At 40.2% G+C, this 16,686-nt stretch overlaps 1 protein-coding gene across 3 annotated transcripts in view; it reads left to right on the top strand.

Moving 5' to 3' along the window:
• Positions 1-15,991, top strand: part of tjp2a (tight junction protein 2a (zona occludens 2)) — a 36,846-nt gene extending 20,855 nt beyond the window's left edge. For all 3 annotated transcript variants that reach the window (XM_044332852.1, XM_044332851.1, XM_044332850.1), the window contains 22 exons: positions 4,884-5,008; positions 5,655-5,757; positions 5,910-6,669; positions 7,209-7,312; positions 7,546-7,699; positions 8,950-9,061; positions 9,551-9,681; positions 9,775-9,859; positions 10,022-10,172; positions 10,565-10,673; positions 11,327-11,546; positions 11,739-11,926; positions 12,045-12,140; positions 12,351-12,430; positions 12,524-12,734; positions 12,859-12,959; positions 13,115-13,339; positions 13,476-13,580; positions 14,195-14,401; positions 14,891-14,968; positions 15,190-15,275; positions 15,397-15,991. In XM_044332852.1, coding sequence (XP_044188787.1) covers positions 4,884-5,008; positions 5,655-5,757; positions 5,910-6,669; positions 7,209-7,312; positions 7,546-7,699; positions 8,950-9,061; positions 9,551-9,681; positions 9,775-9,859; positions 10,022-10,172; positions 10,565-10,673; positions 11,327-11,546; positions 11,739-11,926; positions 12,045-12,140; positions 12,351-12,430; positions 12,524-12,734; positions 12,859-12,959; positions 13,115-13,339; positions 13,476-13,580; positions 14,195-14,401; positions 14,891-14,968; positions 15,190-15,275; positions 15,397-15,553 — 3,588 coding nt within the window. In that variant the 3' untranslated portion in view covers positions 15,554-15,991. The remainder of the gene's footprint in view (positions 1-4,883; positions 5,009-5,654; positions 5,758-5,909; positions 6,670-7,208; positions 7,313-7,545; positions 7,700-8,949; positions 9,062-9,550; positions 9,682-9,774; positions 9,860-10,021; positions 10,173-10,564; positions 10,674-11,326; positions 11,547-11,738; positions 11,927-12,044; positions 12,141-12,350; positions 12,431-12,523; positions 12,735-12,858; positions 12,960-13,114; positions 13,340-13,475; positions 13,581-14,194; positions 14,402-14,890; positions 14,969-15,189; positions 15,276-15,396) is intronic.
• The last annotated feature ends 695 nt before the right edge of the window (positions 15,992-16,686 follow it).

The following is a 16,686-nucleotide window of genomic DNA, read 5'->3' as shown; positions in this document are numbered from 1 at the left end:
GAAAGGATAGCCTAGGTTACAAGTTTTGAGTCTGCCAACTTGTGTTTAGGACTGTCATTTGACAATTTTTGTCATTAGCCAAACCAATATTTTTCTATATCTTACCTTGAGAGATGTTTCATGTTATTCTATTAAATTAAAAAAGACAAACTTCTCAAGTGTCAAGAACTTTGCCTAAATAAACATTGGCAAAGTTCTGATTTAAATCATGAACTGTTTGATTGAATTAGTAAACAGGATTAGATCTGACCAGACATTCAATGCCAGCTGTAGGTACGTACATGTTTTCAACACTCTGAGCCACTGATACTACAAGTAATAATACTTTGTTACATTTGGATTTGTCACATTTGTTCCACATTCTGCCAGCAGCCAAGTGAATCAGGTCCCACATTGTTGTTAATATTAAACACGTGTACGACTGTGTGAGCAGAGCAAACCAGTTGAGCTTAGTTAATCACCATGATGAGCTCATTGTCTCGTGCTGCACTTCTCTGAAGCCAGAAAAGCAGATTTAGTGCAAAAAGGTCCTCTGCTTCAGGCATGTGACCCCTGACTCCCAACCCCACCACAGCTGTCACTCGCTTTTTACATCTACTTTTTGTTCTCTTATTTGTTCAGAGTCTCTTTAAAGGAGACGCTACTGCTGCTGCCTCTCTCCCTTGTTGTGTCCTCCAGAACATCTCTCACCTTGTTTAAGAAAAACACAGTCCGCAAGAGTCTGTGAGGCTTCTCTGAACTTGAAACACAAGATTTAGGGTAAACGTCCCTATTAAGCCCACGTACCATATAAGCCCACTTGCAACTTCTGAGTCGAATTTAAAAAAAACACATCATAATTTTTTTCTGTTTGATGTTTCTTCCCATGAAGCTGCTTGTTACATAAATGACACTTTTTATTGTAAGTTAATCAGATTTGTCAATATTGAGTTATCGAAGCATATGTGTGACATGTGCCTGCTGATCCCAAAAGAAGTTGCAAAAAAACTTTGGTGATTTAGGTACCCTCAGAAAATAACATTTTTTGCATATTTCTACTCCTATTTTTGGTAAATACTCAATTGTTATCAAAATTTAAGAGATTAGTGATTTGAATAAGACATATGTTAGAATATTACTTGAATCAGAAATATTGTTTCTTTTGAAATCAAAATATGAGTTTTAGCATGCGAGCAAACAGACCACATGCTGCATCAATAGAGTAGCTGCATAGTATGGTTCATTGCAATGACATAAAGCATGGTAAGCATGTATAGTTTACATTTTTGTGTGCAGTTCATATTATTATACTGTTAAATAGATAATAAATGTGTATGTTTATCTTTATTTATTTTTTAATTAACATTTTTATCTGGTGGGCTTAAAGGGTACACTACCAAAAAAAATCACACTGTTTGGGGTGGATATAAATGAGTATAACTAATTATTTCTCAGCATGATCAATTAATACTCTTCATGTTATGTTAGCACACCATGTATAGATTTATTTCATATAGTTTTTTTTAATGTCATGTGCATAGAATAAAAATATTCTGTCTTTTAACCATAAAGTCACTGATTTTCCCTTTAAGCCCACCTGCTCCTATTAAGCCCACTTGACTGTGTTTCAATGGGGATTTTGTCCCTTTTGACTTTTGAACCATTTCCCCCCCTAATTTTAACCTCACCTCATGAATCAGCTCAATAAATTAGATAATTAATATCCATATTTAAATATCACTGCTATTAAATAGGTCAATTCATTCTGGACAGCCCTATATTCTATCCTAACATAAGCAATATTTTTCTAATCTTTACTTTTCAGATAAGTTTTAGTTTAAGATGAGATAATGAGCTTCAAGATGTTATGACCGATGTCTCCTCACAATGAACTGTATGTTATAATGTTACTCCACGATGAACTGAATGGTTTTAAAATGTGTTCTTACAAGGTTTTCAAACTATTAGCCTAAATGTGATTAACATTCGAAAATCAGTTAAATGTATTGTTTAATTGTAAATCCTGAAATTGACTCATTTACCATCCCTAGAACATTAGTATTGAATCTGCAAGCTGTTTTTCCAGTCAGTTGGTCTTCAGAAATCTTCATAAAAACATCTTCGTACTTTCAACCAGCTGGCTGAACCAGAAATTTTGGCCAATTTCAAAAGCCAACAGCACACCATAGGATAGAGATACAGACAAAATGACAACACATATTGAAAGATGAAGTATTTGAGAATAATTTCCACTATAGTTTTAATTTTGTTCATGAATAGTTTTTTGGCTACATTCCAAAGAGGACATGTTGTAAGTTTAGCTTTTTCTGTGTTGACAACATAGCAAAATGGCTGGTCACGCCCATTTCAAATGCCATTTACAGGCCATAGGAATGAAGTGGAGACAAAATGAAAATAGCTATTGAGAGCTAAGAGTTTACAGATTTGAATAGAACAAGTTTGTATTCTTAAGATTTTTTAATATATATATTTATTTATCAACAAATCATGAAGTGGGCTTATTTGGAACACCCATGGGCTTAAAGGGTACATTAGGTACCCATTAAGCCCATACCGGACTTTTGCCATATTTTGACAAATTAAACATTAAAAACATTAGAAATTGGAATAAATGAATTGTTGACACTTCAAATGAGAGATTAGACTTTCATTTTAACAAAAATGTTCGCACTTAAATTGGGGTATTATATATGAAAAATGTCTGAAAAGCGGATTTGGTGGGCTTAATAGGGACGTTTACCCTATAAAAATATTCATTACATAATATAATAGTCCTCTGGTTTTTAGTTAGAAGAAATGCTTTATTTATCAGGGACAATTCACATTAATTGACTTCATTATCATGTAAATGTACCACATTTAGCCAGATGGCTCATTTTCATCTGCATGTTGACATAAAACAAAATTGAAAAAGACAAAGGGCAGACAAACACTGAAGCACATATAACAGGAGCATTAAAAACAAAAATTCATCTTTTATCATTTTTTGGAGCAAACGTAAAAATAGACCTGCAACAGTCAGTCGATTAATTAATTAGTCAATTGACAGAAAATTTATTGGCAACGATTTTGATAATCGATTAATTGTTTTTTTGTGTCGATTAGTGTTTTTTTTAATTGCCTGGTTCCAGCCTCTTATATGTGAATGTTTTGTGGTTCCTTCAGGCCTGTGTGATTGTAAACTGAACATCTGTGGGTTGCTGACTGTTGGGTTGCATCTTGGGCTTTGACATTTTGTAGACCAAACAACTAATCAATTAATGAGACTGATTTATTAATAACTTTACAGACAAGACTTAACGTTACAAAATATAGTGTTATATTACAGAATATAGTGTTGTAAGCAAATACACAGGCACATAACACACACAAAACATGTAAAGCACACACGGCAAACAATGTTAAACACCACATACAGCAGGCATGTTGAAAACAGACGATGGACAGAAGGTGAACAGGGATTTTAATGCATTTTCTCTTTAAATTAAAATCAATTTTAACTCTGTACAAATAGGTAACAAACTCAAAATGTGGGGTTAAATCAACAGATAAACTTCCTTTGTGTTATATGTACCTTAAATTGTTCAGATTACTGGAATCAAAGCAAAAACAAACATGGAGGATATCAAGACAGAGGCAGAGATTTAAGAAGTGGCACTGTTCTGGATTTTACACTTTAAATGGCAAAGCAAAGCTCGATATGATAAAAATGTTTATTAACTCTGACTTTGGCAAAGTCAAGTAGGTATTTTGTAATAAAGTGCTTTTATGAAGTGGGCACCACAGATATCCCAGCAACACACACACAGACACACACATTTACAACCTGTTTCACACCATTAATCCCATCACCAATGCCTTGACTGCACACTGGCAGGCTTCCTTGGCTTGACGGTCTCCTCTGTCATTTTTAAACCCCTTTATACCAGTGTGACATGTCTGCTTTTTCTTGGTTAGAGGAAATTCTCCAGCCTGTCGGGCTCATGAAACCTTTTCAAAAATCAGATAACGTCAAACATACTTTGTTGTCGAGCTTTAAAAAAGAAAAGCCCACAACCTGACATGACATTTTGGAGACATCTTACTGCAGCAGTCTGTTTCTCCTTACATTATTTGATTCTACGCCTAAGATTTTTATAACAGGAAGTAGGATCTTTCAAACATCTTTTTAATATTTAAGACTGTTCATGTCTTCTTCCGTGTTCCTTGATTTTTGCCTCCATTCGTTTCTGTGCTCGCACTTTCACTCTCCCTCTGCCTCCAACGGCCATCTGCTGCTGACAGAAGGAAGTGGTGAATTGTGTGTTTTTTAAGTACAGATGGAAGGGCGGGGATAAAGAGAGAGGGTCATCAAATCTCTGACCTAATCTCATCTGGGCAAACTGGAGCAGTGGCAGGTACATGTAGAACCACTCAGAGCCAAAACACATTTCCAAAGAAGCAAGAAGCCTCTGCTACTTGTGTCTGTAAATTAAGAGCACATCTTTAGTGTGTGCAGTGTACACTAACACGCACACACTCATACACACTTGACACTTTAGAACATTACGAAGCCAAGGATTAGCATGGATGTTAATCACACACACACACACACACACACACACACGATACACAGAGCTACAGACGATGAACTCAGAGACACTGAGCTGCTGCACAGTCATACATGACATGTAATCACAATTAGAGTCAAAACCCTTTTAATCACCATGTACAATGCACATACTGTTCAGCCATGATAATACAGTGTGAGCTGATACACACCACAGGGATTACAGGCCCACACACACACACACACACACACACACACACACACACACACACACAGTGACATAGAATAGATGGAGACTCCACGTGATTTACATGTTTTTTTTTTTTGTTCTCAGGATTCAAAGATGGGCTTTGGCATCGCGGTGTCAGGGGGGCGGGACAACCCAAATGAGGAAAGTGGCGAGACGTCCATTGTGGTGTCCGATGTCCTGCAGGGAGGACCCGCTGATGGCTTGTTGTTGTGCGTACTTTTTTTTTGTTTTTTGTTTGTTTTGGTCTTCATTTACTATAAATGCCTAAACTCAGCACGCTCACAAAACATTTCTAAACTTTCAAGCAGTTTAGTTAAATTATTTAAAAGCTACATTACTGACAAACAAAATAGCTTTGTGTCAAGTGGTGGAATTCATTCTTATTCAGTTAAGACAACAATTCATGTCCTATTCAGTAGCGATATTACTTAAACAATCCCTCGTAGACATTTGGATCAGTAAAGTCCTTAAAATGACAAAATAATTCTCAGTATATTTGAAAACCTGTTTTATTATTTTAATAGTCCAAAAAACAAAAAGCTAGCCAGAATATTTTTAGGATTTCATCTTCCTTTCTGTTTTGAAACATTTGATACTGACCTGTTACAAGAGTCTAACGTTCAAAACACCAAAACAATCTCTAAGAATACTGTATCAAAGGATTTATTTCTCCACTTTATGAACCTCATCAGAAAGGCTCCAAGCTGTTTTTTAAACTGACACAAAACCACCTGTTACTGAAGGTTTATATTAAAATGTAAATGGATTGAACATTCACATCTGCTACACTGATCACATCTAAAATAACTAACTGAGTTTAGCATGTTTAGCTCATATCCATGTCTCTGTTTTTAGTGAGAATGACCGAGTTGTGCAGGTGAACGCCATCCCCATGGACGGGGCCCTTCACGCCTTTGCTGTCCAGACCCTCAGGAAGTGCGGCAAAGTAGCAAAAATAGTAAGTTAAGCATTTGGTTTGTTGTTTGAACCATGTTATTGTTTTGTTATTTAGTAAATAATAAAGAAGTGTTTATTTAAGTGACATAATTTATAATCTTTATAATCTAAATCTTTTGTTTTTATTGAAACATTCTTTGTCTCTATTAACAGACAGTGAAGAGGCCCAGGAAGGTTCCGGTAAATCTCATGAACTGTCCCCCGTCACCCGATGACAGAGTCTTCAACAACGACTACACTGACGACTACAACTACGATCAGGACCGCCGCAGTGTGTACAGCGGCCGGAGTGGCGGCGGGCGGGACCATAGCCCAGAGAGGGAGCGAGGTGGCGGAGGCTACATGGATTCCGGCTATCAAACACGTGAGCGTGACTACGACAGAGACTATGACCGGCGGGAGCGGGGCAGGAGCATGGAGAGAGACCTCAGCCCGGACCGGCAGTACAGGAGGGACGGCAGCAGAGGTCGCATGTTGGACAAAGAGCGCAGCCCAGATCGCCGCTACAGGAGCGACCACATGCTCGACCGCGACTACAGCCCGGACAGAAGGTACCGCAGCGAGCGAGCATTAGACCGAGACCACAGTCCCGACCGGCGCTACCGCAGCGAGCGAGCCCTCGACCGTGAGTACAGCCCTGACCGACGCTACCGCAGCGAGCGTACGCTGGACCGCCACAACAGCCCGGGACGCAGCCACGGGCGCGACCACAGCTTCGAACGGGGACGCGAACGCATCCCTAGTGACCCGAGGAAGTATGATGAGCCACTGAAGCGGAGTGGAAGCAGGGACCGCCTGGAACGCTCGCCATCACCCGCTGCCATGCCCATCCCTATGCCACGCCCCATCCGGGACCTGGACGCACTGGAGAAACCACTGAATGTGCTGCTGCTCAAGAACCGGCCCAACGAAGGTGAGAACAAACCTTGTTTTGAGTTATTGTTCATTCTCGGTGACAAAATGCAGTTGGTACTTCTCAAAACCTCCAAGACAGTCCAGCCCAAATTTTCTTTCCTCTACACCTGGAAACTGTTTCCACGTTTAACACTTTGCAACAACATCTCTTATAAAGAATCAAGAGCACATAACAAGTAATGATAGTTTTGAAGGGATGGTGATTGAAATTTTTGGGAAATGTTTTTCTCCAAAATACACACATATTGTTGAAAACCACCGATAGAGGAAAGTGTTCACCGAATTCTGTGACCATAAGATTTTCAGTTTGTGTCAAAGTATGTTTATGCTGTTTCCCCTTTACTTAACCTAAACCCAGACTTATCCCTAACCCTAAGGGGAAGCGGACTTTGACACAACACATCTTGTCAATGCTAAAATAATTCATTTTCAGATCACAGAATCTGTGCGAGTAAGTCCACACACAGTCTAATCAGACCGTAATATACTGCACAGAGATTATATCACCATTATATCATATTTTTTCTTGTTTTCCAGAGTATGGCCTTCGTCTGGGCAGTCAGCTCTTCATCAAAGAGATGACCAGCACAGGACTTGCCAGCAGAGATGGAAACCTGCAGGAAGGAGACATAATACTGAAGGTAATGTCAACGTGTTTCCTCAAAGTGCTAATCATGGACGAGCTTCATGACAGAATAGGATTGCAACAAATCTTTATTCATCTTATCTTTATTATCTTTATCATGATCGGTCTCTTTCCATAACAACTATTTGGATGCATAATTTCACAGGCTCCTACACTGCAGCATTGTGTCTCGGTACTTTATGCAGTGATAAGCATCTGAACATCTCCTAATCTCCTCCTCTCTGTCAGATTAACGGTACGGTGACAGAAAACCTGTCTCTCACCGACGCGGGGAAACTGATTGAGAAGTCTCGCGGGAAGCTGCAGCTGGTGGTGCAGAGAGACAAACAGCAGGTGTTGATCCGAGTCCCCCCAATGGTTGACAGCGACTCTGAGCTCGATGGTGAGAGACAATCGAAACTGAAAAGCAGCAGGTCCTATCCAGTGTAAACGCAAACGTGGCGTGTGGCCATCATCATCATGTATTAACCCACTACATATGAACTTCATATGACTCAAATGTGGAAATGTTGTTGCTGTTGTTGTTGTTGATGTTTTGTATTTACCCATCAAACCTGTTTTCCCTTCATAAAATAAAGGTTTTACTCACACGTCAGTTTTTAGTATTATTTAAATATTACATAGTTTGTGCAAATATTTCACAAAGCAGGCAAGTAGCACTGTGAGCTAACCAGACATCCACCAAACAATCATGATTAATCCTCCACCTTCATGATAACTCACTCTTTTATACCTATTTTTAATGTCACATGACCAACTGGAGTGCTGTGATTGGTTGGGACCAATCTAGATAAGTGGTATGAGTGGATTGTTCGCTCACCAAACATCTGCAGGGAGGGGGGAATAGCCGGAAGACTTGTGACCCACTTTGTCCGATTTTGGGACTGTGAGTATGTGTGTGTGTATGTGTGTATGTGTGTGTGAAAGTGCTCACCCGCCTTTGGCAGGGTGATCTAATCCACCACCATAATCCTGCTATTGGATATGACAGAATTTCATTATGTTAAGGTTCGCACCACAGCAGCTGTCTGGTTTCTGCCATCCAGGATCCCTCTCTGTGAAGATCTCTGACAACAGTAGGGACTGACTGTGTGTGTGTATGTGTGTGTGTGAGTGAGAGGATTTTCAGCTCTGCATGGTTCAAATCACTTGAAGTACATTTACTTAAATTTGCTCTCTGTAACGCTAGTGCTGCACTTTATTACTGCTGTCATGTTAAAATTCATGGAAATATAATCAAACATTTTTCTCTGTTGCATTTCAGTGTTCTTTGTCATGATCAAGATCCTTGCTAATGCATATATTAGTGGGTGTTCTCCATTTAGTGTAGTGATCTGACCTTCATTTGTCTGGCACTGGTGTATTTTTCTACTTCATGACCTGTGGGCCATTTGAATTGTGTAAAAAGCCACATTATGTAATTTAAAAATTAATGGAGCATCAAGGAGAAATGAATGATTATTTTTTTTTACTTTTCTAGACTTGTTTTAATCATCTGAACATGAAGACGATACGGAATCAGAGACACTTAAGTCAAAATTTGGTTTTGGTCGTGGTTCGGAACGTTATGATATTTTTTTCAATCTGTTTTTTTTGTTTGTTTGCATTGTTTTTGTTTTTTTTCCCCCCCAGATATCTCCGAGATCGAGTCTTACCGCTCCTACTCACCGCAGGATGACAGGCGGGGCCACCACTCTGACCTCTCCTCCCACTCCTCCAATGAGAGACTCAGAGAGAAGCCCAGGTAAGCTGTTGTCAAACCTTCAGTCACACCTAAAGATTTAAGTGCTTGAACTTAATTGTGCTCAGGAGATACAGACATGTACACAAGGCCAAACCACTCCTGAATAGTCTGCTTCGGTGAAATCTCTTAATCGGCAACATCGAAAATTAGATTTTCAAGACATTTTTTCTTAGAAAGCTCATCAATAAAGGCATGTATTGATTGTGTTTTTCTTAACTTTTGACATAATTTATTTTGTGGCTTCATCATCTAAATATGAGTCCATATTCACTGAGATATCTTCAGAGATTTTATCATCCGAGTGTTGTTAAATACAGCAGAAAAAATCAGGATAATGCAGGATTATGTCGATTCATGCTTCATGAAGCTTAGCCAATCCATCACATCCAATATCAGAATTGCCACAGTAACAATTTATAAACTAAATGTTTCTTGAAGCTCTATTAAAGATGAGACATAATGTAATAATTGAATTTCTGATCATTCCAGAGAGGATCCACCTAACAGGTTGGCAAAAATGGGCGCCATGCCAACACCATTCAAAGGTCCTGACAGAACCGTAGAAGACATGCCCCCGTTGCAGTCGGAGAGGGAGGAGCCAAGAGCAGAAACACCACCAGGTAAACTAGTTTCTCCTTCTGAATGTCCTAAACTTAAATAATACACCTGTTAATGTGAAACATTTTCATGTGTTTTTTTTCCCGTTTGTGCAGTACCAGCGGTCACTGTGGCCCCAAAGTTTCACGCTCCTCCTAAGGTGCCTCTAAAGCCAAGCATGGACGACCAGGAAGTATATGGGTCAGTTTATCACAAATAATAATTCATATTTGAGCACACATCTGTTTGTTCGTCTCTCCCTGTCCAAAGACCCATAGTTTGGAGAATTGACTTTGACTTTCTTTCCTCTTTCATTCCCTTTCATTTGCGACTGTATGATGAAATCTTGCTCACATCATCCAGGCCGAACACAGTGATGGTCCGTTTCCGGAAAGGTGATAGTGTGGGTCTGAGGCTGGCAGGAGGAAATGATGTTGGTATCTTCATCGCTGGTGTTCAGGAGGACAGCGCAGCTGAGCAGGAGGGTCTCCGCACAGGAGATCAGATCATGAAGGTGAGGCGTCTTTTGTCCCAACATTCAAAATCTGCAAAAAACATTCAGATGAATCAATAGCACAAGACACTAAATGTGTTAATTAGGCTGTAGGTACTAATTAAAAAGTACTATAAACATATCATGATAACAAAAGGCATGAAAGGTAAAGGCAAAATTAAAATTATGAAAAACAAAATCATTAAAGGCATAATTCATGTTGTAAATATATTCCAGAGGTAAGATTAGAAGTTGCTATCACTCCAAATGTATTAAATGTAATGTAAGTTATTAATGATTTAAACATTGGACCTTTAACTGATAACTGTATGTCGGTTGTATTGACATCTATTCTATACCATTTCACTGTTTCTAATGGCATTTCTTATTCTTGACTGTTTTGTCCGTCTCAGGTGAACAACATGGACTTCAGAGGTATGGTGCGTGAGGATGCGGTCCTCTACCTCCTGGAGATTCCAAAAGGAGAAGATGTAACCATTCTTGCTCAGAGCAAACCTGAAGGTACTATGTGCAGCATGAATAATTATAAAAATTCTTCTGTAGAGCACCTTTCATGTAAAGATGCAGCCCAAAGTGCCTTATAATACAAGATCAAAAACAAAGTTAGGCCAGAAACTAAAATGAAAATAAACAATAAGTAAAAAGTTTAATGACAATACATTAAAACATTAAACATGATACCAATTAAGTAAAAAAAATGTATATGAATACCACAGATTAAAATTTAACAAGGTTGAATAAATGGCTGCTGATAAAACATATACAGACTTTGTTTGCTATGAATAATAAAATTGTTAAAAACAAAAAGATAAAGTGCGCCCTGGTAGCCTACTGGTTCAGACGCGTCCCACATAACCACAATGCCTGTGGACTGTTGTTTCATGTCCAAATTAATGTCTAACCAATATTCTGCTGATTCACTTCATGGTTTCACATAATTGATATGCACATGAATAGAAATGTATTCTAGATTTATGAATAATTTCACACGGATACAGCTTGTGGATAGAGAAAAGCAGTGGGCCAAGAATCAAACCCTGTGGTACACCAAATCCACTGCAGTACCGAGAGGTCATGTTTAATTTTTAGTTATGTTTTGTGATCCTATGGCTCAGAATGACATAATGTTTTTTGCATTTTCCTTTCTGTTTCAGTGTACAAAGACATTTTAGCATCTGGCAGAGGCGACTCTTTCTTCATCAGGACCCACTTTGAGTATGAGAAGGAGGCTCCCCAGAGCCTTCCTTTCATCAGAGGAGAGATCTTCAAAGTGACAGACACTCTTTATGATGGAAAGCTGGGCAACTGGCTGGCAATCCGTACTGACAAAGACAACCAAATGCTGGAGAAAGGAATCATCCCTAACAAGAGCAGGTGATGGTTGTGGGGTTTGGTATATGTGCATCTGTAATGTTAGTGTTGGCCATGCTGACATAAATTCCCTGGCTGTGGAGCAGCTGCCAAAAATCATTAAGAACCATGTGGAAATTTGAAACTTTTAGAACTAAACAGAATTGGTTATTAGACATGATTCTGACTAAAGCTCATTTTTGTTTTATATCACAGAGCCGAGCAAATGTCCAATGTCCAGAATGCTGCTCGGGCCGCATCAGGCAACGACAGAGGAGACTTCTGGAGGCTGAGAGGTCAAAGGGCGGCAAAGAAGAAAGATCTCCGCAAGAGCCGAGAGGACCTGACTGCTGCTCCGGTCACCACACGATTCCCAGCCTATGAGAGAGTGGTCTTACGTGAAGGTACTCTAAAAAGTTATCCACCAGACTGTGCAGTTTCACAAGAGGTATATCATTGCTGTCCTGTGTTTTTCCAGGATGTCTGTGGCTGAACTTGTATTCTTTCTATTGTTTTGTTCAGCTGGTTTCAAGAGACCTGTGGTGATTTTCGGGCCCATTTCTGACATAGTGAATGAGAAACTGGCCAACGACATGCCACACGAGTTTGTCATCGCCAGTAAGTGCTTACATCATTACTACTTTGTTGAGCTTGTTTAACAGCTGTAACACATTTGTTTTTTGTATAACACATATACTTACTGAATATTGAAAGTATTTCAGGATGACAGGGCGGAGTTGTGAGCCAACTCTGAATCAGTGCCAACAAAAACAGATTGTTGCTCATATACTTCATTCTGCTTTGTGAATAATTTATTTCCTCTTTCAGAAACGGAGCCTAAGGATGCAGGAAGTGAGAAATCCTCCGGAGTGGTGAGACTAAACACCATTCGACAAATCATTGAACAGGTTTGTATTCTCTTGGTGGAAAAAAAGCATCTTAACAGGATGAAAATGCTGTTACACCATCTAACAGTTGACCACATCTTCCTGTTTCCTCAGGACCGTCATGCTTTATTGGACGTGACTCCCAAAGCTGTGGACACCCTGAACTACACCCAGTGGTACCCTATTGTCATCTTCCTGAACCCAGACAACAAGCAAGGTGTCAAGACCATGAGGAACCGCCTCATGCCCGGATCCACCCGCAGCACACGCAAACTGTACGAGCAGTCCGTCAAGCTGAGGAAGACCTGCTCACACCTTTTCACTTGTAGGTTATTCATTTTTAAAAGTCACAAGATGCTTTTCAGAATTCAAGACTGCAAATAGTAACAACAATCAAGTAAAACCTAAAGTACAAAAATGAAACTTATGTTGTTTTTGTGCACGCTTAGCAACCATCGACCTGAACTCAGCCAATGACGCGTGGTACGGGAGTGTGAAAGATATGATCCGGGAACAGCAGGACAGAGCTGTGTGGGTGTGTGAGGGCAAGGTGAGTCTTGTTATCTGTGTGACTGACATACTGCTGCATAACAGGCATAGTAATATGAACTTTTCTATCATGCGTAGGTGAGTTTGACTGAGTAATAATACATCCAGTAGTGGATTGATGTAGTCATCTTTCTCTCTCTCTCTTCCTCTCCTCAGCTGGACGGTTCAGAGGAGGACCTGGATCTCCATGACGACCGCATGTCCTACCTGTCAGCGATGAGTGCAGACTACCTGAGCATGGACAGCCGGCTGACCAGCGACTACGAAGATACAGCGGATGAAGGCGGGGCTTATACTGACAACGAGCTGGACGAGCCATTGGACGAACCCCAGCCTGTGTCGGCCATCAGTCGATCTTCAGAGCCCGTACTGCCAGAAGAGGTGGGAAGAAGATGCACCCTTTAACAGCCACCCTTCTAATTCTCACCATCAATTACTCGTTTTTAAAATGTGTGTGTTTGCATAGCCTGACCCCGTCAACCCTCCTGTGTCTGTGTCTGTGTGTGTGTGTGTGTAGAAGGCTCACCCTGAACCCCGGGCTCGTATGAGGAAGTCAGGCAGCAGAGAGGTGCTGAACAGAGAGCCCAGTCCTCCCCCTGCATTTGTCCCTGAACCCCCGAAGGTGAGACCCCCTTCCTCCTCCTCCTCCTCCTCCCTCCCAAAAACTCCTCATCAGACATAAAGTAGAATCAGACTACATCCACAGTAAGGTGTCTACATTTTTAAACGTGGTTTACATGTGAAAACATTGTGCGTTCACACATTTTCAGGTTGTTTTGGTAAAGCTCTCCACTCACACTGAACAAAACCAAAAAAAAAAAAACTGCATCACAGCCAACATCTGGTCAGGAGCAGAACAGACAGACTGCAGGAAAGTCTCAACTCATTAAACCTCCGTTGTCCCCTTCTTCTCCGTCATCACCTACACCTTGTTTTAATACAAACTCACAATGTTGTTCTCATTCACATATTTTTCTGTTTCTGTTGCCAGACAATTAAACTAGTAGAATATTGTTTTGATCTGCAACCAAACAATCAATCCCAAGCTGATGATCACAATATCACCTGGCAAATTAGAACAGAAATTGGAAATGTGGCTTGGTTTTGTAGGTGTAATGTAGAAACTGCTTCTGGAGCACGGACGCGTTTTAATTTGAAGGAGCAGGATGCTGAAGCAGACTGTCCCGAAGGTTTCAAATGGACCAAAATATCCTGAACAGTCCTTTCCTGTGACAGGTGCGGGCTCAGACTCGGACTGACTCATCACGCAGCTATGACTCACACTCCAGCAGCACCATCAGCAGCGATGCAGCGGGCGGAAGCAAGCCGCCTCCCCCTCCTGTGGCCCTGAAGCCCGTCGTCCGTCTGAACCAGGCGTCAGAGGAGCAGAGCCCGAGGAAGGGGGAGGAGGAGGATCCCGCCAACAAATCCTTCCTGGGCAAGGTTAGTATTATTATTATTATTATTATTATTATTATGCCTTTGTTTATGACTGTTTTAGATCAACAAAGTAACTCATGTGTACAACAGATTCCTGCTAATATTCTACAGATTTTTCTGACTCATCCAGCATTTAAAATGATTTTTCCTCTTTTTCTTTGCCTTTGATATGTTAATATATTTTTATTCAATTTTCTTCTTCTGTCACTTTCCTTGCTTCTAATATGAAATAGCAAATGGGTGACCAGGTAACTGAATATGTCTGCATTTTACCTTGAATGTTTGTTGTCCTCCCTTTAAATCTGTAAGCACTCATCATTTGTGTCCATTGTGATGGTGCTCAACTGTTTTCATTCCTCTATGTCACTATCACTCAACTGTTTCATTTGACAGCCAGTCTGTGAGTTTATATGAATCATACCATGGAGATGCATCTATCATGTATCAATAAAAGAAGAATATTAATGTTAACATTTATTTATTTCCTCTAAGATTAAAGCTTTTGAGAAGATGGACCACCTGGCCCGAGCTCAGAGGATGCTGGAGCTGCAGGAGGCAGAAAACGCTCGAGTATGTGTTATTGTCACTTTTTAGCAATTCTCTACTAATCTAATAATATATTCAAAATATCTCAATTTCCTGTAATTCCTTGAGTATTTAAAAACAAGAAACAAACATTGGAGACAGCTGCAAAACCTCTTCTAGGCTCTTGGGGTCTATCAAGATGTCTCGTGGTATGTTTTTTTGTATTAGTTCTGACATATCTGGGTCTCGTTCCACTCTCCATGCAGCTGGAAATTGCCCAGAAGCATCCAGACATCTACGCCATCCCAGTAAAACTGCCAAAACCCAACCTCAACCGTCCTCAGCCAATAGGGTGAGAGCACCAGTCTTCTTCATCAGTTGTTTTTATAAGATATTGTAAGTTATTATCCATTTGTCTAATAAAAAATAACATCAAACTGTTGGATGACTGCTGTCTGTGTTTGTGTGATCAGTTCAAGCTCCAATCCCGAGCCACAGACTCCATCCAGGCCACCGTACTCCGAGACAAGAGGACACGAAGATGATGAGGCGGAGTACCGCAGACAGCTGGCTGACCAGACCAAGAGAGGATACTACAATCCCCAGAAATACAAAGACACCGAGCTGTAGGTCAAACCAGGAAGTGACGACATGACTACACACTGCTGGAGTCCTTCCATGTAGTTGCTACATAACAGCTTATGCAGCTTCACCTTGATATGAACTCTCAGAACTTTGTGTGTGCAGTCAGGTTCCTGGAAAGACGTTGATGTCAACACATTTTGTACAGCAAGTGTTCAATCAGCCTGGAGAAACATAATGATATTGTGTTTTTTTTTACCTTCTCACCCGTCCTGGCAGGTTTGTGTCATGTGCTTCTACAGACCTGATATTTCAGTGTATATAATGTTTTAATGTGTCTGAAGAGGTTTTTGTTATGAGTGAGTCCCCCCCCCCCCCCCCCCCCCCCTCCCCCCCCACTCCTCCCTTCATAACACTAATATGTAGTTCCTCTTATATCAGCATTATTTAGTCACAGTCCTAAGCATCTGTTTTTCTGAGAGATAAATGCCTAACTCCAGAATCCTCAAAAACTCTTCCGTCTAGCTGGAAGTCCTTCTATCTACCTCCTCTATCTATCCTGGAAGCTGGTGTTGCCGTGTCTCCTTGATCATTTTTTAGAAAGAAGAAAGATGCAATTTTGGTATTTTGTATGGAAAACAAATGTAACTTACATTTTGTTTTCACGTTGTACAAAGTGAGCAAGGATATACTGTATGTCGTGTCTTGCTACCATCTTTGTTTTTGATCAGGAAAGTCACAACTTGGAAAATGGGTAAAAAAGTGTTTTTTTAATTTTGCAGCAGACAGAACATTTGTTCATCCAGATAGTTAGAAGAGTCTTTGAGGATTCTGGAAATCCAGAACTGTGATAAGTGTTGAACAACCTGCATTTTTTAAAGATTGCTGGGTATTTATGCTTTAGAAAAACAGATGCTAATACATGAGAAGCGCACCAAGCTGCACCCAAACCACTGCAGACAGTATCTGGACTGTTTGGTTTTACATTCTATTAGTGAGTGGTTTACAGGGCCACCAACACTTTTCCCCAATGTTAAATAGCATGTTTAAGACATGTTCATACGAGAATAATGTTAAAATCAATGTGTCAGTTTGGGTTCCATCCAAACTCTTCCTTTTAATCACTCTCTTGTCAAGTATTCTGAGTTATTGTTCACCTCTACATTGCCAGTCGAACATTT

This window comes from Thunnus albacares, chromosome 18 (assembly GCF_914725855.1).
Source record: "Thunnus albacares chromosome 18, fThuAlb1.1, whole genome shotgun sequence".
Classification (NCBI taxonomy): Eukaryota; Metazoa; Chordata; class Actinopteri; order Scombriformes; family Scombridae; genus Thunnus; species Thunnus albacares.
This window is presented reverse-complemented; position numbering and strand designations above follow the sequence as displayed.